Source organism: Musa acuminata, chromosome BXJ1-7, assembly GCF_036884655.1.
Source record: "Musa acuminata AAA Group cultivar baxijiao chromosome BXJ1-7, Cavendish_Baxijiao_AAA, whole genome shotgun sequence".
Taxonomy (NCBI): Eukaryota; Viridiplantae; Streptophyta; class Magnoliopsida; order Zingiberales; family Musaceae; genus Musa; species Musa acuminata.
Genome location: NC_088333.1, coordinates 840,944 through 864,777, shown reverse-complemented (window position 1 = coordinate 864,777; position 23,834 = coordinate 840,944). Strand labels below are relative to the sequence as shown.

General features: G+C 36.8%; 3 protein-coding genes and 1 long non-coding RNA gene across 5 annotated transcripts; all 4 read left to right on the top strand.

The window, feature by feature from the left end:
• Positions 1-313: 313 nt before the first annotated feature.
• Positions 314-7,446, top strand: LOC103991155 (DEAD-box ATP-dependent RNA helicase 53-like). The gene is made up of 7 exons (XM_065190450.1): positions 314-1,234; positions 2,129-2,256; positions 2,362-2,770; positions 3,955-4,053; positions 4,170-4,394; positions 4,907-5,068; positions 6,725-7,446. The coding sequence occupies exons 1-6, from the start codon at positions 734-736 to the stop codon at positions 4,970-4,972; spliced, it is 1,428 nt and encodes a 475-aa protein (XP_065046522.1). The 5' UTR covers positions 314-733; the 3' UTR covers positions 4,973-5,068; positions 6,725-7,446.
• A 53-nt stretch (positions 7,447-7,499) lies between these two features.
• Positions 7,500-12,161, top strand: LOC103990966 (vacuolar protein sorting-associated protein 2 homolog 2-like). 2 transcript variants are annotated; one of them, XM_065190451.1, is made up of 11 exons: positions 7,500-7,639; positions 8,581-8,625; positions 8,865-8,899; positions 8,985-9,035; positions 9,279-9,383; positions 9,484-9,555; positions 9,661-9,732; positions 11,021-11,101; positions 11,260-11,295; positions 11,400-11,461; positions 11,923-12,161. In XM_065190451.1, the coding sequence occupies exons 2-11, from the start codon at positions 8,607-8,609 to the stop codon at positions 11,990-11,992; spliced, it is 603 nt and encodes a 200-aa protein (XP_065046523.1). In that variant the 5' UTR covers positions 7,500-7,639; positions 8,581-8,606; the 3' UTR covers positions 11,993-12,161. The 2 variants fall into 2 exon arrangements, with proteins under 2 accessions (XP_065046523.1, XP_009408560.1); XM_009410285.3 differs by lacking the exon at positions 7,500-7,639 and adding an exon at positions 7,806-8,317.
• A 1,697-nt stretch (positions 12,162-13,858) lies between these two features.
• Positions 13,859-20,300, top strand: LOC135678086 (protein LOL3-like). Its single transcript, XM_065190452.1, has 7 exons — positions 13,859-14,091; positions 14,632-14,745; positions 15,176-15,289; positions 19,438-19,547; positions 19,676-19,750; positions 19,846-19,917; positions 19,995-20,300. The coding sequence occupies exons 2-7, from the start codon at positions 14,634-14,636 to the stop codon at positions 20,034-20,036; spliced, it is 525 nt and encodes a 174-aa protein (XP_065046524.1). The 5' UTR covers positions 13,859-14,091; positions 14,632-14,633; the 3' UTR covers positions 20,037-20,300.
• Positions 20,301-21,411: 1,111 nt separating this feature from the next.
• LOC135679810 (uncharacterized) lies at positions 21,412-22,447 on the top strand. The gene is made up of 2 exons (XR_010515338.1): positions 21,412-21,821; positions 22,130-22,447. It is a non-coding gene; the product is annotated as an uncharacterized LOC135679810 (long non-coding RNA).
• Positions 22,448-23,834: the final 1,387 nt, after the last annotated feature.

Here is a 23,834-nt window from a genome sequence, read left to right as displayed (position 1 = left end):
GGAAGAATACTTGAAGATGAATTGTATTCTTTAATTCTCTACATTCATACAAAAGAAGTAATACCTTTTTGGATACCAAGCAACCTAAAAACTGTGTTGGAGAGAACGAGTCATGTTGAGTTTATGATTGTTGGATTTAGACAAGATAAACTATGCTTATTATCAAATTGGGTTAGAATGATCATTTGTTGAGTTGGATACATCTTTAAGTCAACCATCTAACCTTGATTTTTTTTATTGAAAACACTTCAATTACTGCCCTTGAAGGCAGCAATAAATTCTATAATTTTTTATTTTTAGAAGTTATATTTTCATGTTTTGGAATTCTTTTTTATATGTTAGTGAGTAATATTTATCTGGATGAGGACATTGCTCTCAGGATGGACTGAAGTGTGTAATATATATGTGATCGGGTCGGATCTTTTGCTCTCGGGCCGACCCGCTTCGGTTCGTGGCACGAACCCCGCCATCCCTCACGGTCGTTTGAACTCTGATCAGGAATCGATCATCCCGTGTATTATCCTAGGCAGCAATCAGGAATTGATGCTTTTTCATTGGTGACTCACTAGGCCCACGCTGTTGGATCCCGATTCAATCTAATGGGAATCTATGTTTTCTCGTTTGGTGCCTGACCAAGACAGTGAGCTCGGTCTCTTCGTCTTCCCAAATATCTGTTCGTCTTCCCAAGCACAAAAATCTGTTCGTCTTCCCAAAACCCCTTGGAGGGGTTCTAATGCGCCCGTCTCCTCTCTCCCTTTGGAACCCAATTCTTCTTTTAGGGCGTCGCCTTCCGATTCGTCCTCATTTTATCGAGGCTTTTGATCCACAGATGATGAACTTCTTGTTCCGCAAGTCCGCGTCGATCGCCGCCTCGGCGTCGAGACGAACCCCGGCCGCTCTGGTCTCATTGGAGTCGTCCCTCCTTATCCCAACCCACTCCGTGGCTCCCTTTTCCTGCGTCGCTGGTGGTTGTCTTTCGTTCTTTACGCCTTTCCCGGCCGAAAATATCGGATTTCGCAGTGCCCGATGCAGGGAATTCCATTTCTTGGCCTTGCCGTTGAGGTTTAGGGCCACGGATGTCGCCCGTGCGGACTACGCCTTCGACAACTATGAGGAAGATAAAGACAGCTCGAAAAGAGGGAGCGATGAATTAGAGATTGCCAAGCTGGGGATTTCGCAGGATATCGTAACTCAACTTGCCAACAGAGGGATCACGAAGCTTTTTCCTATGCAGGTATTGAGGTGTCTTTGTAGAACCTAGGTTGGGGACAAAAGTATACGATCAGGGTTCTTTCCCTCTTATTTTCTGTTGTTGAGTTGCATGTATAGGTTAGTGAGTGGTATTTGAGATATTAAGTGGTCTACTCATGCTTATGTAATAGCATTGCAATACGATCTTGTAGGGGAAGTAATTGTCTTGGAGTTTGGATTTATGTTTCTAAAGACAAAAGCTTTAGTATTAACCCCTTCTTTTGCGGCTTTGATCAATTATAGAAGCCAGTTTTATTAGACCAGGATCAAGAACATTTGCGGCCATCCATAGTCAGAAAGGGTAAAAAGTGAAGTAATGGTTGCTTCTCATATGTGTATACCTTCTATTAAGGATGATGGTGCAAATGGAAGCGATTAGGATTCTCTCACTTCTCTTTCCATTTAATTAGGTGTTCAATCTCTTCTGTCACAAAAGGCTGGATCTTGTATCCAGCAACCATATTGGAGATACTGAAACCAAAAAACTTCTCTTGTACACTGCTGATTTGTTTGGAACTGTGGCAGAATGAATGGTGGTAAATATCTTGCTTTGAAACAAGTATCATGTCAAACAGGATTGTGAAACCAACATGGGTTTCTGGATTTTGTGCCTAAGAAACTTGAGAATGGCTAGACAATATGGTTCGGCATAATACACCATCGTAGGTAGTGCAACTGTGCACTGTGAAGGCGCTGTTGCACGACACAAAATAACATTATTGTTGGTTATTAGTTAGATTATTTCTGGCATTCATCACATGATTCTATCATTTATGATATGCTAATGTTATATGACTTTCATCACCATAACACCATAAAATTTATCTGACATGTTGGTGGTTGACTTTAGAACTGCTGCTTTTGCCTTTTTATATAGAGAGCTGTTCTTGAACCTGCAATGCGAGGACATGACATGATTGGTCGTGCAAAGACGAGCACCGGGAAAACTCTTGCTTTTGGAATTCCTATAATGGATAATATTATTCGTTTTCAGGCCAAGAATGGGTTAGTTTATTGTTCAAGACATGGATAGCCTTCTTGATTAATATTACAGATGTCAATTTTTTTCTCCACTTAATTTCTAATTGATATGGCTATTCATATTTGTAGCTGTGGTAGAAACCCTTTGGCTATGGTATTGGTACCAATTAGAGAGCTTGCTCGACAAGTTGAGAAGGAGTTTAGAGAATCTTCCAGGTTGTACACAATTTGTGTCTATGGAGGCTCTCCGATTAACCAACAGATGAGAGCTCTTAATTATGGAGTCGATGTTGTAGTTGGCACTCCTGGACGAATTTTTAATTTGCTGAATAGAGGTGTTTTGAATTTGTCAGATGTTCAATTTGTTGTCCTTGACGAAACTGATCAGATGCTTAATGTTGGATTTGCCGAAGATGTTGAGAGAATTTTGGAAAAGATGCCCCAAAAGCATCAAACTATGATGTTCTCTGCTACTATGCCAACTTGGATTCGGAAACTTACACAGAGATTCCTAAAAGATCCAATTAACATTGACCTTGTGAGTATGAAAGTTCCACTCAGGTCCTGATAACTTCTGGTAGTGGCTTGCTCTTGTTTTGTTTTTTGGGATAACAATGTTAGCTGCTCTAGGTCTAACATGAATAGATGTATCTAGATTGTTGTATCTTTTCTCTTGTACATTTTTCTATAATACATGCTACATTTATGCATTTATTTTTGTGTGACATTATTAACCCTCAATTTCTTTGTAAGTACTGTATAATCACCTTTTGTAACTTGTTCAGTGTGTTTAAAAGATACTATCATTGTCTCCTTTTTTTTCTTTTGGGGTTAAATATTACAAGATGGTCTGAGAATGACTTCCAAATGCCAATTCAGCGATTTAAAATGTCTCAGAAATACAATATTCCAGAACTTGTCATAAAAAATGGAGATGAAAATTAATACAATACAAGAACCTAAAGCTACATATGAGGTTTTATGGAGAAAATAGGAATTGTGTATTATTGTTATATTGTTATGCTGCTTTTTTGCATTGCCTATTGTTGCACATTACCATGTTGCTAGTAGCTTTCCATTTCTTATTCTCTTTGATCAACCTGCACAGATTTCAACAGATCTTATATCCCTATTTCTAGTTTCTTTGGTGTCAACTGCATAGTCATATTGTGCTAAAGTTCAAGTTAATATTCAACATAAATTGCACCCTGCTTTATTGTTATTTATAAATGTATTTACTCTAATTGAGTTGGGATTTGAATAAAACGTTAAAAGTTAACTTGGTATAAGTCTGCATTTTTGTGTACATCCCTGTAACAATTATTGGTTCATGTCAAACTTTACTTTTTTTAATTTAATACCAGCACTTGTCAGAATCTTTTCTATTTAGGACATTTCAGAAATATGTCTTATTTGATATTTACTGCTATATTTCATTAAGTCATGCATCTTTTACCAAAACATTTGAATTTGTTTTTTTGGAAATGCTTATATACTTTTCTTTAGTTAAGTGTTTTTTTTTTGTTTTTAAGGAGAACTTTTTTCTGCTTAGAACCTTGTGCATTAGAAAGATCAACATTATCATATCATGTTGAATAATTGTGTAAAGATACTCTTGGACCTGCTGTCACATATTTATTGTATTGTGACATATTTTGTATGTTATTGCTAATATTAATTGCATTTGGCTCGGAGGATTCATTCAGGATGATTTTTCTGTAGGTTGGTGAGTCTGACCTGAAGTTGACAGAAGGGATAACTTTGTACTCTATTGTTTCAGATAATTATGCAAAGCCATCAATTCTTGGGCCACTGATAAAAGTAAGTGGTTAACAACCACATCCACTTAGCTTCCTTCTCAAATTGGGAATCACACAGCCTATTGGATCTTTCGAATTTAGGTTTTTTGAGATACATTTTTTTTAATTTCTTTGCAGGAACATGCTAAAGGAGGTAAATGCATTGTATTTACTCAAATAAAACGTAATGCGGATAGGTTGTCTTATGCTGTGGGTCAGAGGTTTGGATGTGAGGTTCTTCATGGAGACATCTCACAGAGTCAGAGGAAAAGGACACTAGTGGGGTTTCGGGATGGCTGCTTTAATATTTTGATAGCTACTGATATTGCAGCTCGTGGTTTAGATATACCTAATGTTGATCTGGTGAGCATATTTTTTCTTATTGATTTGCTATTTTAGTGACATTTATCCTCGCATGTATGAGCAGGGCTCTAGTCCACAGTGGATCCATATGTTTGACATGTGCAGCCAAACTTCACTGACTTAAATAGTTAGTCTAGATCAGGGTCTGCCGTACCAAACCGTACCGCCCGGTACGGGCGGTACGTACCGGTCCGACAAGTTGTCGGTACGCGGACTGCTTGTTATCGGTCCGAGTGCATTGTAGCACTGTAGCAGTGCTACAGTACTCGATACACCTGGGTGTATCGCTCGGTATATCGTACCGGTACCGAGCCCAGGTCGAAATACTGGTACGGTACGGTATTGCGAACCTTGGTCTAGATAACTATTGGTGTATGTTTATGCTGTGATTTTTTTGTTAGATACCTCCGATTACCTTTTTCAGTGTTTTAGTTCTTTTCTTTTTTTTGTCAATAATAAGTCATGATTGACTCTCATATCAGAATTTGTTCTTTTACTAATTTTTTGGCCAGGTGATACATTATGAGTTACCAAACACATCTGAGTTATTTGTTCATAGATCTGGTCGAACAGGCTAAGCTGGCAAGAAAGGAATTGCAATTCTTATACACTCGTATGAGCAAAATCGACTTGTTAGAGGAATTGAACAAGATATTGGTTGCAGGTTTATTGAGGCAAGTTATTCCTTTTATGATCTCAAACTATGTGTACTATTGGACCAACTTACACAATGTGTTATTTACTTTGACTTATTTTAGCTTATGCAAAAAGGTGGTATTGGGTGTTTATTCTTTGTGTTCTTTTGGTCAGAGCTTAGAGGTATCATTGTAACTTTGGGCTTCTGTCAAAGAGTGGTTGCATGCCTTAGCATGCCTACGTATTTGTTAATTCCTGCAGAAATTTGAATTATTATCTTCATCATTCTTGAAAGAGCATGATTACCATTCAAGTAAAAATTGCACGTTACTCTAAAAAACAAGTCTTTCACATATATTCTACAAAATGCTTATGGTCTACTCATAATGACTGTGTTTGGTTAGATTCCATCATTAAATTGAATGGATTCAATTTATGTAGCTTGAAAGGACCCTTAAGCCACCTCTATATGATTTTTGTTTTTAGCTCTGTCATGCAGATTTTACATTATAATTACTGTGATGGATATTTTGATCTTTCAATTGTCATTTGCAACCTGAGCAGACTCGATCCATGTAGGTGCAACACTAGCTACTGTTTGTTGCATTTTTGGTAAAAATAGGGGCATCTTGGGGTTTTTGGTTATATAGGATATTGTGGTTCGTTTCAGAGCTAGGATATTTTAGATTCTTTGATGATTATAAAAAAAAAGGAAAAACCAATGGAGGTTAGAATTGGTCATTCAAAAACAAGAACAGTAAGCAGATTGTAATCAGCTGAATCAAATGGTATGAATTGAAGGATTTTTGGTTTTAGTTAAAAAATAGAAATTGAAGGAAAAACAAAATTTGGGGAGTATTACAAGAAAAAGAGAAAAGAATGACAATCTCCACAATATTCTAAACTGATGAAATTACACAGAGTTTCTTTTTGCTAAACAACATAACAACTGTAGTTTTATCTCTAATTTTTAATTTCAAATTTCAATAGAATCATAACTTCTTGTTTTTTTCCCAGAATACAAATTCACTATCTTTACACTATAACTGTCCTTTGTTCTAATCATCACTATCTCCTTATTCTGTTATAAATCATTATTTATTTTATGTATCAAATTCATTGGAAGAAAATAAAGGTTTGCAGAAGTTAGAAAGAATAACTACAATATTTCTAAAGATTAGGAAAGGCATTGTTTTTAATGATTCTAAAGAGTTGAATAATAAAATTTCTCATATGCGGTTGCGAACTATAGACCTTGTAGGTTAAAAAAATTTAAATTACCATGCTATTTGAGAAACTCTGCTGTTTTGTTTTGTTTCTTTTACTTCTTTTCATCTTCTCGAGGATTTCAACTTCTTAGCTTTCAATGATTCCACCTTTTAGCAACACAGTGCCCACCATTGGATCAGTCTTACATCCCTTTCTTCTCGTGGGATTGAGTGAGCCCCCATCCCACCTCTTTTTCTCCTGTTACTCACCTCTGTTCCTTTACTTTTTCTCATTTTGCTCATCTCTTTCTGTAAGTATTCTTGCTTACTGTAATTTATGCCAAACAGATATGACGAGTAATAACTTCCGGATGAGTTTTATCACGGCCCTCATTTTTCGTTCATTTCTGTTTTCCTTTTGTCAGTCCTTTACTACTTGCTGGCTTCTGAATGACTACCAGCTGATGTATGGTCTTCATTTTTTAGCTTCCGAGGATTACAGTTGAGGATGGAGAAGAGGAGGACATGATTGGAGGTCGTTTTGATTCATATGGAAGTGGCCGAATGGGTGGTTCAGATTTTGCTCCTGGTGGAAATTATGGTGGTTCTGGTTATGGTTGTTCTCGTGGTTTCGGTGGTTCCGGCAGCTTTGGAGTTTCCCCGAGCCGCACAGGTGGTGGGTAACGTAATTTTGGTTCCTATGGTGGGCAACCCTCAGGGCCATCAGGCGGGTTCGGTGGTTCGAGTTTTGGACACTCGGGTGCTTTTGTAGACTGTTTCTCGTCGTCCTGGCAACTTTGGTGATTCTGACCCCGGGCATTTCGGTAGTAGGTTTGGCGAGTCTGACTCAGGACTATTTGCTGGTTTTGCCAACTCTGGTCCTGGTCGTTCTACCAGGTTCCACAACTCCAGCCTGAGCTGCCCAGGTGACTATTGTGGATCTAATGGAAGCAGCTTTGGTGGAGGTCCTAGCAAGGAAGGATACTGATGAATGTTGGCTGGCCGACAAGATCGTTTAGGGGTTCATCTGAGACTAGTAGTCTAGTTTTCTTTTTGTCCACAAGAACTAGTTCATATTTAGATGTTGGTACCAGAGGCATTGTCTCTTGGGGAGTTATTGCTAACACTGCACCTGCAGAGGCAAACCAGCATCCACCTCATGTCAGCCAGGATCCTTGAACACCTAGAATCAACTTCATCAGGTTCAATCTTGTTTTTCAATCCTTTTTTTTTTTCACTTTAACCGGATAGGTGGCTTTAGAGAGATGCAGCAGTGAGATGTTGCTGTTGCATTGGTGTGTTGTTGGAAATTTATTTGCCTTTGGATGGAACAACTGGCCAGTTCATTACACCTTACTCCGAAGAATTATTCATCTAGACTTCCGCGACAGATAAAATAAGGTAAATATAATTTAGATTTTCGATTTCAACATCAAGTTCGTTTGAAATATTGTTAGTATCCGGAGTTCAGATATAATTAATGTAGTGGATTTTACACATATACACTTGCAAAGTTTTGATATATCGTATTTTTCATTGCGACCTTTATCATATGTAGTGATGTATGATGTTCAATATTTAATCTAATTTCATCGCAAGTTTTGACAAATAGTTAGGTTACAAAATATGATACGCATATATATGCAAATAGTTTTTAAGTTTACAGGAATATATACAAATATTATATATATATATATATATATATATATATATATAACGGCGCCCGGAGAGGCCTCATTGTGGGTCCCATGGTGGGTAGAAAGAAAAGAATACTAAGACAACGAAGGCACTGCTATATTTAAATCATATATTGTATTATATTTCTTTGGAACGGCGACGGCAACGGCTAGCTCGTTTGCCCGTTGCGCTGGAACGTGCGATCTGCTCAAGCCTCGAGCGAGTGTAAGCGGAGCGACTGAGAAGGGCCGCTCCACCCTCGCGATCTCCCACTCCCCATCTGAGGTTTCTAGCCTTCTCCCCTCTGATTTCTCCTCTCCGAGCCCTCGTTCTCTTTGCTCGGCTAAAGCGACTAGCGAGGACCAACCATGAACATCTTCAAGAAGAAGACATCCGCCAAAGGTGATGCATCTCAGCTTGCTCGGATGGACTTGCTAAAATTTCCCTCTTTATCTCTTATCTTCGAACGCTACGATGCTTTACGGGTTTTCCTTTCTTTTTCCCCTCCAATGGAAGAAAGAATCGGGGTTTTCGGATTTGTAATTCGACTTGGTTTTCGTTTTTTGGGTTTAGCAGGCAGGGTTTTGCATTTTCTCTTGCTTGCTTCGATCTTGAAGGTTACTTCGAGGTGAATTTGATGTCATGCTCGTTTCTCACCTCCGCAGATTCTCTTAGGACCAGCAAAAGAGAAATGACGGTCGCCACAAGAGGTAAGAAGTCTCGTCTAGACTTTTGCTCTGGAGATGAGTGTGTTTCTGTGTTTTTCAGCTTATGATGGAAAGGTCGAACTTGCTCTGTAAGCATTAATATGTTCTTGAAACTTTGACTTTGCTCTGTTCCACTGACTGGCCTCAACTAAAGTCGGAAATGAAGTGCCAACGACTAATTAGAGACCCGACGTGATTTGCTATTATTATTTTTTTTCATATTATTATTTTCTTGGCTTCAGGTGTGGAAAGGGAGATAGGTTCCCTGAAGTTAGAGGTTTGTTAATGCAAACTCTGATACTTGAATAATTTTCTACGAATTTTCTGGCTATTTATTCTTACTCAAAAGACAATCATTGCAGGAGAAAAAACTGGTTGCAGAGATCAAGAAGACTGCACAAACTGGGAATGAGGCAATCTTCGCCACTTAATTTACGTTAATTTTCTTATCTAATCCAACTTGATCATTGCTGTTTGTATCATTTGTGCTTGCCAGTTGTTTCAGAAGTATTCTTGGTTTTATTAGGCACACACTTCATTTGTCATGCTTCTGTAATCCAATATCAAAAAATAGCTTCATTCTATTATTCATTTTTGTATTAGATTCTGAATTGAGGAATATTAATGACTTATTTGGTTGTTTATGCCTTTTGCAGGCTGCCACTCGGATCCTTGCTCGTCAGCTTGTTCGTCTGAGACAACAAATTACTAACTTGCAGGGAACTCGTGCACAAATTAGAGGCATAGCAACTCATACGCAGGTCAGCAGTTTGACTTCTAGATTTGGTCATGAAACTACCATTCTCTTCAATGATATGTCAACAATATGTGGAAAAAAATTGAACCATTCATGCTTTCTAGGCAATGTATGCAAGTACTTCAATTTCCACAGGAATGAAAGGTGCAAGTAAGGCAATGGCAGCAATGAACAAGGTAAATCAGAAACATAAATTTTAATGATCTGACATGCATATCTTCTTAGAATAACTGGAACGTAGCAATGATTTTCTTACATGTTGAGATGTATCATGCTACCAGCAAATGGAACCGGCCAAGCAGGCAAAAGTGATGACAGAGTTCCAGAAGCAGTCAGCACAGATGGACATGACGGTAACAGATGCAAAATATTTAACCGATTTTCACAATTTTTCTAAATCCTACTCTTATCTTTAATACAAGCTTTGTGTTATCAAGAAATTGCATTGTCTTGCAGTAACTAAGCAGATTTTTTATTTATGGCCATCTCTCTATCCGCCCTTCTGCTGCTTATTCATAGAAGTTGTCATTTTCATTTCCGAACACTAATCATCTAGGATTTATACGTGCCTTGTACTTGATGAAATTATGAGAACTGATCATTTTCTCCATTGTTAGGGCTTCTAGTTTAAAACATCATTTTTTTTTTCATTTCACTTGATATTTTTTGTACAAATTCTTTGCCTCAAAACAAGAAAGGAACCGAAACTATATTGCATAAAACCTTCTTCCAGATACATTATCAATATGTGTCATAATGCCAAACTTGCCACATGCTTCTCTTGCCTCCCATGCTTAAGCCTTGTGTTACCAGACACTAACCTTTGTTACCATTTGGTATTGGATCATTGATGATGTTTGCTTTTTCGTTTATAGAAATTCTTCTCAAGGAGTACCTTGTAGAAGTTACTCTTAGAAAGCATTTTTCACAATTTTCACATTTGTAAAGTTCATCCTTTTAAGCATGGGCTTTGCATGCTTCCTGATATGGATTACAATTTTAAAGCATAAGCAATCTTTGTAACTTCAAGAATTTACTTATAGACTTCTGCTTAGCTGTTAAGCACTTTCACATCAAGTAGCCTCCGGAAACACTATTTATAAATCACTGATAGATCCCAAAATACTCGAGCAACGTCAAACTTGCTTTTACTTGTGTAGTATAAAGCACACAGTACACTTATTTACTATTGCTTAGTGACCACAGGTTATGGGTAAGGCCTCCTCTTATTAGTGGTTAGAATAAAATTGGGCTCCCAGGAGGTACTTATGTTGGTGAGGATTCTCGTCAACCATTTGATGCTTAAGTCTGATGGAGAATGATGAGTAGCAGCTCATTTTTCAACGCATTTTTTTTTGCAAAGAATTTTGGTGCAGAGTATTTCAATGAATGAAGAGCTGCTGTTGGGTCCCAACTATATGGTGACAATTATATGGATCTTTTCTCACAGTTGAGCTCTACTGAGGTCACTATCACTAATCAAACTTAAGAGCCATAAAAATAATCTTTGATTGTTTTTAGTAAACTTTTTCTTTGGTACATATACACAATTTCTCTTGCCTGGATAATTATTGAAATCTCTTATGTGTTTAAACATGCCATAAACATGCACTTATGAAACATATTCATCTATTTGTGAAGATTGAGATGATGTCTGAGGCTATAGATGAAACTTTGGATAAAGATGAGGCAGAAGAGGAAACAGAAGAGCTCACTAACCAGGTAAGCTGATTTGTTTTTTTTTGCATTATAGCATCATATTTAGGAATGGCAGTGAACCTATTCTTGCAACGAGGAAAAGTAGTTACCTTTTGTTTCCAGTTTCAGTTGTAGTTTCACTATGAAGTTCTAATCTTAATTATGTTGATGATCTCATGTAGGTGCTCGATGAAATTGGTGTTGATGTTGCCTCACAGGTAACTCTTCTGCTTGTCTATATGGTGTGTCATTGGGGTAATCCTCTTCATTGTTATACAAACTTCGACACTGATAGGGCATTCTATCTTCTACCTTCTTGCAGTTATCTTCAGCACCTAAAGGTCGGATTGCAGTTAATAACAAGAAAGTTGACACTGCCTCAAGGTACGAAAGATTGTCTAACTAGCCAATAAACAATGGACAATTATGATCAGGCCATGAATATTTTTATAGTTATTTTTTTTAAAAACTGGTATCACATTAGTCTTTTTCCTTCATTTTAGTTCCTTTCCTTAAAGGCATTCTAGTTCATGCTTTTGACATTTTACTGATCCCATGTGCAATGTTGTTCTAGCAGTAATTACTTTGAGCATCAAGTATGCCTTGTGGAATCAAGTTGTAGTAGTCATTCTTCATACTCGGTATAAACACGGGCTACTCCATTGCATATTCAAACGTGCTTTTTTGGAGTCTCTCTAAATCTTTCCATGTGTGTACTTGTTATCATCGATAAAGGTATTCCCTAGTAAAAGATGTGCAAAACTTGTTTGCTAGAGGGCTTCTTGTATCCTTCATAGTTCTCCTTCCCATATCGTGTATTCTGATGATTATCAACTGGCTTGCAGAAATGTAGCTCCAGAGAAACCTGCAGTTGATGACCTAGAGAAGAGGTTGGCATCCCTGCGGCGCATCTGAACGGCTAAATCTCTTCCGATGGTTTTGTATGTAAAGATAATTTGCTCGGACAGACATGTTGTGATAGAGAATTAGTCATATCTATTGTTTTAGGCATACCCTATAGTTCTTATGCAACTACATGTACACTTTGGAGCTAAGGACAATGTTGAAACCTGTTGGTGATTCAGATCTGCTGCTTCTCTGTTCTTGTGAATTTGTTAAATCAAAAGAAATAGTGCTCTGTCGATCATATAAACCCAGTGTGTGGATATATAAATCCGAACAAAATCCATATATACCCTGGATAGAGAATTACTGCTCTATCTTAGCAGTGGTACAAAAGTTTCCTAGTGAGTTCTTCCACTGCAGCTGCTACTACTGATTCAATATTAAACACAGAGTTTTATTGAATCAATCTGGTTTGATTTTGGTCTAACAAATTGGTTCAACCTAAATAAATTAGGCTTAATTAGGATCAATGGATATTAGAAATTTTTTATAATTTTATCAAACATATTTGATCCTAATATGAAAAAAGGGATGTCTCTTAGTAAAAAGCAAATATGAAGAGTAAAACCGTATAATTGGATTTTTTAATAAATTATTCAAAAATATATTTAGTATTATTATCATTATAATAGTTAGGTAATGAAGTTTCTAAGACATATGTGCTTGGTGAATTAACTATGAGCATCTATAATTATGTATTTAGGTGATATAGGATATACATATTTGCTAAACTTAAATTAAAGGGATACATATATTATATAATTTGTATTATAAAAACCCCACATTTAGTCCACTTACACCTAATTGTATGGCTAATACTATCTTTATGAGGTATGCATACAAAAAAAAATCTATGTATAATATTTAATTTCTCAATCTTTTTAAATCTTCAACCTTGAATTTCTAGTTGGATGATTTCTCTTGAAAAAACTTTTTTTTTATTTTTTTAATAAAGACACCATTGTTTCCTTTTTTCTTAGATAGTATCACCTATTTGTTATAATTTTGTAAATATAATTTTTTTTTCTTTTTTACTCGTTGCCTCCACTATCTTAGGCATGTTGGTGTTGCCCACCTTTCGCCTTTGTCATATCAATATTGCTTGCTTGTTGCCTCCCCTTGCTCCCACTGCGAGGCTCTATGCCTCTATATAATGCCTTTCCTACCCATCACACTCATCGCCTTCGCGCCTTGCTTCCACCACGGGGTCTTGTCGTTATTATGCAATGTCTTCCCCACTTATCGTACTCGTAGCCTCCGTTCATTCTATGCCTGTGACACTTATCACCTGTGCCTCTATGCGTCTTTCCTCACTCTTCGTGTCCATCACTTTCATCCTATGGAGCAGAGGAAGAGCGAAGGTGATAGACACGACAAGTATGGCCTTGCGATGACAAGTAGGATGTAGAAATGATAAATGTGACGGGTAAAGAAGGGGTAAAGGTAATGGGTATGATGGGTGAGGAAAGTATCACATGAAAGCGATGAGACATCATGATAAGAGCAGGGGGCAAAGACAATAGACACGATAGGCAGAGAAAATATTAGACAGAGATATGAGCCTTGCAATGGGAATAGACAACGAGTGGACGATACTAACGGATAAAAAACAATGAAGGTAATAAACGAGAAAGGAAAGCGTCACACACAAATGTGTGACCTCATGAGGATAAAGACCGGAAAGAGAATAGATGAATATTTATAAAATTACAATAAAAGAGAATAGATGAATATTTATAAAATTATAATATATAAATTATAATATATATATATATATATATATATATATATATATATATATATAAGAGGAAGAGAGGAAAATGAAATGACAAATTACCAAATAGCTCTCTCTCTCTCTCTTGATCAAATCAAAAGAGGGACAGGAAAAAGAAATAACAAATGACCAAATCGATCGGCTCCGCGTCCGTCCCCCACGAAGAATCTCGAAGCTCCGAAGCCATTAATTAACGAAAGCCTTCCTCTCGTACCATAATCTTGCGACCCCTGTTTCGTCTGGCGTCTCCGGAGGAGGGTTTCACCTTCTTGTTGGGATATCCCCGTGTCGAGCCCGTTCATATTTTGGCGATTCCACCCCCGATTCTTTGGAGGCAAGTCGGTCTTCCTTGGATTCGTTGTTTCTGCGAGTGTTTGGGCTGCGATATCTGAAGAATTGTGGGAGTTCCTCTGATCTGTGCCTTCCGAGGCGGTTACGATACCTGATCTTCCTTGATTGAATCGCTTGCTTCTCTGGGGGAAATTTTAATTGGTTTCGGCTGCCAACGACATCGTTCTTTTCCCTTTTGATTTCAGGAAATTCGGGATGACTCGGATCAAAATGATTTCGTGATCATGGTGTTTTTTTTATGATTGGTATTTAGGGCTTTTTCTGATGTTGTATTCTTGGATTTTGGGTTATTATCAAGATGTTTTCTTTCCTACTGTTGCCGCGTTTAATTCCCTCTTTTGCTACTGGCAAAATCTAATTATTGTTGTGTTCTTCTATTTTGTAGCGCGAAAATTGGTCCTTTTGTTTTCGGCTTACATTGATCGCCTGTATTCAGGCAGATGAATCTGAGGATTAGATGGAATTTTCTTGCACCATTTTACTTGTGCTCACCTATTGGTAACGTTGTTTATGATTAGTCCAGGCATGCAGGGCCAACTGGTTTGTAGTGGATGTAGGAACGTTCTTTTATATCCCAGGGGAGCCGCTAGCGTCTGTTGTGCAATATGCAGCACCATAACTACAGTCCCGCCTCCAGGTGCTTCGTCTACATCATTCCTTCTTGTCATTTAACTCTGTTGATTGCTCCACATGTGCATTTTACATGGCTTGGTATGCAAGCATCACAAACCTATATTACCAACAAAATGTAGTGGTTTACTTCTGTACCTTGAAAATATTTGAATTGTTCCTTGTGGCTGGCATAATATGGGTGCACATTGCATACCAACATATCCATAGACCGCCCTCCAAAAACCTTAGAGGCTATCCTGACCATACTTGATGTATGCTATCAAAGAAAGGATATCTAATTGAAGGAAAATAACATACATGTGATGTGATATTGGTTGTTAAATTGGTAGATATATCTTTAAGTGTGCTCAGTTGTGCTTAAGGCTGTTCTCTGCTTTGGTTAAGTGGAGACATGGTGGATTTGTCTATGGAAGATTTAGTTGATCTGTGTGCAGGAATGGAGATGGCTCAGCTTATATGTGGAGGTTGTCGAACGCTATTGATGCATGTTCATGGTGCAACAACTGTTAGATGCTCCTGCTGCAACACTATCAATATCACTAGACCAGGTCTGTGCTTTTTGTTTGCTGTTAACCGATATGTAGTATTGATTAGCAATTCTGTGACTCCACAGAGCCTAGAGGTTCTTTTGTAATGATTGTGTGATACATGAAATGGAAACTTTGTCATGTTAAAGAAACCCTCGATATTCTAAGATGTGAAGAACATTTTTGTGATGCTTTGGTTTCTTTTTTTTTTTAATACTTATTTAGTTATAACTTATTTGTGTGACATATTTTGTTTTAACTATCCTAATAGCATTTTCAATAAGTTACTCAATGTATCCTGAGAATAGTTGCTGCAACAACAACAACAACAACAACAACAATAAAGCCGTAAGTCTCAATTATTTGGGATCGACTACATGGATCTTTTGTGGTTATTAAGATCCTAATTAGCCAGAGAATAGTTGCTGCACATACCTCTTAATTGACATTGTTGCTTGGAGGGTTTGTGTTCTCTCATACAAATACACTTGTATTCAAGTCCCTTATATCTTTATTTGTCAGAACTGTAAGAGCATCATTTCCTTTCTATAACAACTCAAGCCTTTCTACTATCAATTTGACACTTTCTTCTGGCTACTTATTCAAACACTTGTTTTATTGCAGAATTTACTTTTATAGTTAAACATTTTATTCTGAATTATCTTGTGACCTCTTTCTGAAGTTATAAATTGGGTCTTGGGAAATTGTTTCTTTTGCACAAAGGAGCTATTGTTCATAATGAGCCAGACTGACAAGATATACTGAAATTCTTTTCTACTACAACAACAAATCCTTAAATCCCAATTATTTGGGGTTAGCTACATGGATCTTTTGCCATTATTAAGATCTGAAAAAAAAGTCATATGTTTAGTTGAATTGAGAGTATTTAAATTTTTATTTATATTTTTATTAAAGTATTTTTAGTTTTTCTACCTCTCCTTTAATCACTAATAATCATTTCACCAATTCTAACTATTGATCCATATGTCTCTTGAGCACATGTCCATACCATCTTAAACAATCCTCCCTTATTTTATCTTTTATCGAAGTGAAACCTAATTGTTAACTAATAAAAATATTTTTTTCTATCGTTCACAATAACTCGATAAATTCACCTCAATATTCTCATCTTAGCAATATAAATATTTTGTATATGTTGTTTCTTAATTACCCAACACTCGAATGCATAATCATTGTGGTCTAACAATTATTGTGTAAAATTTTATTTTTAGCCTCAAAATTATTTAATGATATCATGAGACTTCTGACATCCCTCGCTATTTTAATAATCAAGTTTTTACTTTATGAATAATATCTTTATCAATCTCTTCATCTTATTAAATATTTGATCCAAGATACGTAAAGCTTACTTAAAGAAACTTCTTATCTATCCAACTTATACCTATATTCTTTTTTCTTTTGCTAATATTACTAAAATTATATCTCATATATTTAGTTTTAATCCTACCTAATCTAAAACTTTTAGTTACCAAGGAAGGAATGCCCTTACAATTCAAGTTTAAGATTAATTTCATTTAAACTATCGTTAACTATGACAATATCATCAACAATAGCATGTCTATCCATTATCAATATTAAAATGTAGGGATTTAATGTGGATCATTAATGTAATCTTATGTTAATAGGAAATTCACAAGACAAACTCTTTATATTTTTAATACTAGTGGCTATATTATCATATATATCGTTAATAATATCAATATAATTAGTGCACATATCTTTCTTTTCTAAAACCCATCATAATAAATCCAAAAGAACTCTATCGTTAGCTTTTTGTAAATCAACAAGAACCACATGCAATTTTTTTCTCTATATTTTTCTTTAGTTGTCTTAATAAATAAATAGCTTGATCTTCTGGGCATCCAAAATTATTTTTGTAGTATTTAATAAATGAATGTTGTAAAAAAGAACAACTAATACCATTTATGTAACAAAAATGAAGGCTTATGTTAGCGTAGTCTAATTTCAGCGAGGACTTTATTGATTAAAACTTTTTTTGGCTTATTTCTTTTTCAACTATCATCCGCTACGTAAGACTTTAGTACTATCTAGAGCTGCTGCTAACCTGCCTATGTAATTTGGACATTATATTGACCTTATGTTGTAGCTGGTCTTTAGTCCTTTGCATGTACCGATGGAGACAATTAGAAATGGAACAGTGAGAGACTAGAAGGGTGGGGTGATTGGCTGTTCACTAAGTGCGATGAAGGCTGATATCAGCCACCGTGGTTTCCCATTGCACAATTATAACTCCATATGTATAGGTTGAATTAAAAATAGAAAAGTATAGGTTGAATTATTTTCCGTTTCTCATAAATATTGCATTACTAATTTCAAAGGGTGATGACACAAGTGGTTCTTTCTTTTCTGCTTGTGATGTGTTTCAAATTTGAGGCACAAAGGTCCTATCACGAGGTCAGATCTCTGAGAGGAGGTCTTAGGTACAAAAGTGTTCAGGCTACCTTTTTTTTTCTTTATTTGTTATTAGTTCAATCTTTGTCTCTGTTATTCATCTTTGCTCTTTTCCTTCCCTTTATACTAGAAGGTCATACTGATGCTAGGTCATGCATGCTCTACAAACTTATTGCAGATGTGTAGCTCTATCCCTTTTGTTAATAGCAATCCCCTATTCTGATCTCATTTCTGGCTTCATGTTGTAAGAACCATTGTATTGCTGCTCAATCTGCAATTAGCGTTCAGTTGGTCATCAATGCTATTCTTCTTCACTGTCATCTTTAGTTCTGAACTAATGATTTGGTGAAATTTCTTGTTTTAGACTGAATTTGAAAAATTAAATCTAGAAATTCTGCAATCTGTGTTCTTTGACTTATCTTTACTTTGGGTTCATCACATGCCTTGTTGAGATAAACTTGGGTACTTGATTTTCTATATTTTGTTCCATCAAACACATATTTCAACCTGAACAACATGAAAACAAGTGCAAGAGTTCTTTTCTGGTACCTTTCCTGGTTTGATTGTATTGTTTTAGGGAATATGTCGTCGAGCTGCTGGGTGCATTATCATTGGGTTTTTTTTATATAATGTGGGCATCATTCTATCTCCCGTTTGGAGAGGCTGAGTGAGATTAGTCATTGGTGTGAATTTGCTACTGTGAGTTGTGGTGATCTTCAGTTTCTAAATCATAGTATTGTACTACATAGCTATCAGTCATAGATTCTTTTCATGTTTTTATTGTCAAATATCTGCCCAGGAACTCTTCTTAGCTGCATCCATCTTTTCTTGCTCAGGGGTTCTTTCATGATCTTCTTCAATTGTCATTTGTGTTTTTTACTTGCATATGTACCTGATGGGGATGCCTTTAATGTGTTGTCTTAAGATGTACTGTTATATGTGCACACCTTTAAACCTACCTTTTTTTGTGTTAAACCCTCTGAGTCAATTGTCATCAGTGCTGAAATTTCATCATCTTTGGCATGAAAGAAGATCTAAAGATTCACTTGTAAAATTCTCAATTGATCCCTTTTTTCACAGGATACATGCAAATTATTTAAGGCTTGTTTCTTAGACAAAAATTGAATAATTTTAGAAGCTTTTTGTTCATATTTAAACGATAAGATTTTAATAGTTGTAAAGCCCATTGGCAGTTGTTTAAGTAAAAAGTAGGTTTATAGACTTATACAAATAGATCATAAATTTGTTGGAATTTATGTGGTAAAGGGGAATTTTGTGAGGTGTACATATACAAAAAGTTATCCTTAATTTTTTTATTAATATTTTCTTGCATGGGAAAGTTGCTTTGGTGTCATCATATATTTATACTTTACCACATTGTTGCATGACAAATGAATTTTATCCTCTTCATTTTATTCTACTCATTTATGCTGTAAAGAAATAAAAAGCCATGTAACAGATGGTTCTTAAAGCCATTCATTTTTTTGCTGTTTCATAATAATATGTACTTGAATACACTTTTAGAGTTTTGATGTTATGCCACTATTTTGATGAGATTATGTTTCTCCTACTGAGAAAGAATAAAAACTGTGTCCATTGCTGTGCTTATTCAATATCAATGAATGTTCACCAAGTAGTCTCTGATGGGTGAGTGTGTGTGTGTGTGTATATGTGCTTGTATAAAGAGATTTAATTGTCTTGTGTTCAATTAATTGTAGTTTCTGTGTGCACTGCAGTAAATCAGGTTGCTAACGTGAGATGTGGCCATTGTCATACAACTCTGATGTATCCTTACGGAGCACCATCTGTCAAGTGTGCCATATGTCATTATGTGACAAATGTCGGGGTAAATTTTGAGACTGTAGTTTGTTCTTGCCACCGCTTTTCATAATTCACCATCTTACTGTCGAACATCTTTAAGCTCACAGTTCTTTTTCTGAAGTATTTTGGGTTTCCCTATTTACCTATTTATAGCAAATGGATGGTATGAGACTCCCGGTGTCAACCATGCATAGGCTTAATGGACCGACACCTGCGCCACCTTCAGCTGTATGCCCCGCTAATTCTCTTCCTGGAAACCAAATTGCTTTGATGGGCAACATCAATTTTGTCTTCAGACACTGACTTTACTTTCCTTTCTACAGTCTGCTTCTCAAGTGCAAAACACGACGGTTGTTGTTGAGAACCCAATGTCAGTCGATGAAAGTGGCAAACTGGTAACATTTTAGTCTTGACTGCCGTACATTCTAAAATCACAGGTCGCTGAATCAACTACAAATATACTATGGTGCAGGTTAGCAATCTTGTTGTCGGAGTGACCACTGGAAAAAAGTGACATTTGTTTCCACATATCGTCTTGGTATTTAAGATTGTAAAGTTGGAGATTGAAGTTATCGAATTTGCTGGACAACCGATGCAATGCCCCTGGCACCATATTCTTTTAATTTTGTAAATTATACGCAATATGCACTGCAAAGTTGCAACTTCTGATAGTATATACATATATAAGTTAAAAGGGGGACATGTTTATGGTTAATTACCCCCATGCTGGCTATCTTATGTATGCTTGTCTTGATGTAATGAATTAATTGTTCCTTGATTTTGGGTAAGGTTACTAGTTATGTCCATTTCATATTGACACACGGTGACACACTGCAACATGTAGCTTGCAATCTTAGTTCTTTTTGTTGGATAATAGTCGTCCTCCACTTGCCATTACAATGTAATATTCCAACAGAAATGTCCACAGATGGATGCTATTATGTCAACAAGAGTCGTGCATGATTAAATACCTGATAGTTGGTTGCGACACAGAAAACTTTTGAATGTCAAACTGTGAGGCTTACCTGATACGGACGGATAGTTCATCAATCGTTATACATGATTGCGTGCTTGATAGTTCCATTAAATAATAAAGCTTTCTTTATGTGAGCTGTCCAGTTGTACATTTTGCATAATGTTTCTTCTGAACCACTTGGCAGCCCTTCTCTTCCTACGCTTGTCCCCCCACCCCCCACCCAACCCAAAACTCTCATGTTTTCTAGAATGTTCAAGATTCTAATCACAATGAGAATTTGATTGCAGGATCTTATTACCATAAATAGTTGGTTGTTTATGTATATCATCAGACTTCCACGAAGAATTTTATCTCCATTATCATGTTCATTTTTTGCTATAAATTTAAAATCCCCATATAAACAAATTAATTTAGTCAGCAAAACCAAAACACCCAAATCCAAAGAAGCGAAGTCCTTTTTCTTAAAATATATTTGTTTATTATTATTATTATTATTATATATTAATCATAAATAAATTGAAAATTGACAAATAGAAAAAAGAAGTTGGGGTGAGAGAGGCTCGAACTCTCGACCTCAGGATTCCTCAATGAAGCTATGAGACCTACGCGCTAGCCAACTGCGCCACCACACCATGGATGCTAATGATAGAAGATTAAATTAATGTCGTTTACTCTGCACCTCATAGACTTTGCTTAATTCCAAGATGAAAATAACAAATAATGTCTAACCGTATAAACCAAGCCATCCAAGCCACTTGGGATCTGAGTGTGTATCTTGATTATTACTGTCTTCCTACATATCGGCTTCGTCGTCGTGGCACACAGTCCAACATATTATGACTTGCACTGCTGGATGATGGATCGATCTTATTTGTCGTGATGAGATATTTAACTCATTGAGTCTGAATGTAATCTTACATTGTTCTACGAGGGTTGCTTTTTTCCTTGTTAAAATATGACCGCCTTGTCTTGTGGTGAATTCATTTATCGATCTACAAAAGCTCTGCTGTCTCCAATTCCTCCAGTTTTCTCGGTCAAATCTTTCCATGTTTTCCCTCACGACCAACCACTTGCTACCACCACATGGTTTCCAGGATCTGTGATTTGAGCTCATCTCTCTCTCTACATATAAATATAGATCGTATGAATGTAAGATTCTCCACTACTCCTTCCTTTGATCCCTCCTCACCCTCTCCCTCGCTTCATATCCATCACAACATCCAAGAGACGATGGCCCAAGCAGTAAGAGGACAAGACGATGCAGAATTTGGACAAGCTCAGCTCATCCGGGAAGCAACCACTCAGAACGTGAACCCACAACAGGTTTTCGTTTTTTTTTTCCGCAAGTCGTGTTCTTGCTTATGCTGCACTTCCTTGAGGTTTCATGTTTGTATTGGAAGAGTTCGTTCGTGAGTTCGTTCGTTCGTTTCGTCGCAATGTGGTAATACAATTGGGCAATACAAGTGCATTTTGATGATTGCTAGAGTCAGCAAGAACTTGGAACACTATTGCCACAGTTGGGCGATGGTCTGCCGACCAGCTGTCTTTAACGAAGGAAAGCAGTGAGACAGCGTAGATTGTGCTTACTTCTTGTTGTTCCTTCTCTCCTTACATGTAAATGATCGTTGCAGGTGCTCGGCCATGCAACCACCCATGATCAGCTGTGTGATGCCATGCATGAGAATCTGCTGAACACTGAGACTGAATCGAAGACGGGGAGGACGATCTCTGACCTGTCTCTGCAAGCGAGGGGAAGGTCTCTGAGCACCCCAAGTTCTGCCAAATTCTGAGATATCCCATCCATGACAGATCGATCCAGGACTCGCAGCCGGCGTGCAGGATAAACCTACCTACAAATGTTTTGTAACCTACCTTTGATCTTGCATTGTCACATTGTGCTCTCGACTGTTGTCATGATCATCATGAGATAAAATCAATCTGTTTTTGCAGTTCATAAGTGACAGAATAATAAACACGATGTTTGTCATCCAAGACAAGAGCACTCGAATTGAATTTGCATCCATCCATCAGCATGGGATTGACTTTGCTGCAACTCCATGAATAGCATTGGGTTTCTCCAACCATGATGAAGAGACTTGCAGATCGACGAGGCATCGGCACATCCTTTCATTTAATAATCCAGTCCTTCTTCTCCTTCCCACACAAGAAAACCCCTTTGTGAGACAAAGACGTGAAGCATCATCAGACCTGAAGAACATGCAACTCATGGTTTCCAGCATGAAAATAAATATCAAAAATCAAAACCACATGAGACAGCTCAAGGAGGCATTATAGATAAGACTCCATCCAATCTGTCAAGATTCCAATCCTCCTCTCAAGTCAGTTCTAATATGACTGGAATTATTGGATCAACTTCACATGAAATTTAGGAGCATTGCAAACTCTTTTTCTCTCACTCTCTCTTTCTTTCTTTCGACAGTCTTTGTTGCGTGTTTGCTTCCGATCCGGCTTTATTCGGAAATTGACAGAGACAAGAAATGCTATCACATCAGCACATACCATTTTGTCCTTACATTTATATATATATATATATATATATATATATATTTAATTTCTTATGTTATATATTCCTTTTATTTATTTATACTCATCAAAAAAATTAGGTTGACTTAATAACAGATCATATTAAAAATATATAGATAAAGTTGCATATAAGAGTTAAATTTAAAGTAAGTGAAAAAATAAGTTCAAAATATACTTTATTGAATGAATATAAATATAATTTTAAACTAATTTCTTATGAAAGTTAACGCAGCTCATAAGACCAGACCATAAGAAAAGCCCACAAAGGCACCCGGATGATCTCGTCCGTTAACTCATCGATCTCAATGACTATGATGCGGACACAACACCCCCTCGTGGCCGCCAATGCTCGAGCTGATCGGGGTGTGTTTTAGGGTATTCGTTTGAAAGGCAGTCGCTCCTCCGAAACGAGCCGCGTGGGGACAACCTGTCAGCCGAAAGCGCGTGTCGTACCGATGGGTACTCTTTTGGGTCCGGCGGTTTTGGTCTCCAACGCGAAACGCGTTGCTTGGCCGTGAGGGTATCCCCGTGAGTGAGAAGTTAAAATGGGCTCTTTTGCACATACATCCCTCTGCAGACACATAATTTTTATAGTAATAATATTTTGTTTATCTATTAAATGAATTCAATAGTTAATCGAAGCACAAAACCACGAAAAAAAAAATATGCTATAATAGTGGATGGATGACATGAGAGAATTTTTTTTAACATAATTTATATGTGATTATAATTAAATGTTTGATTTTATAGAGTAACCATGAAAATAAATACATGGAAGGGGTGTATGTGCAA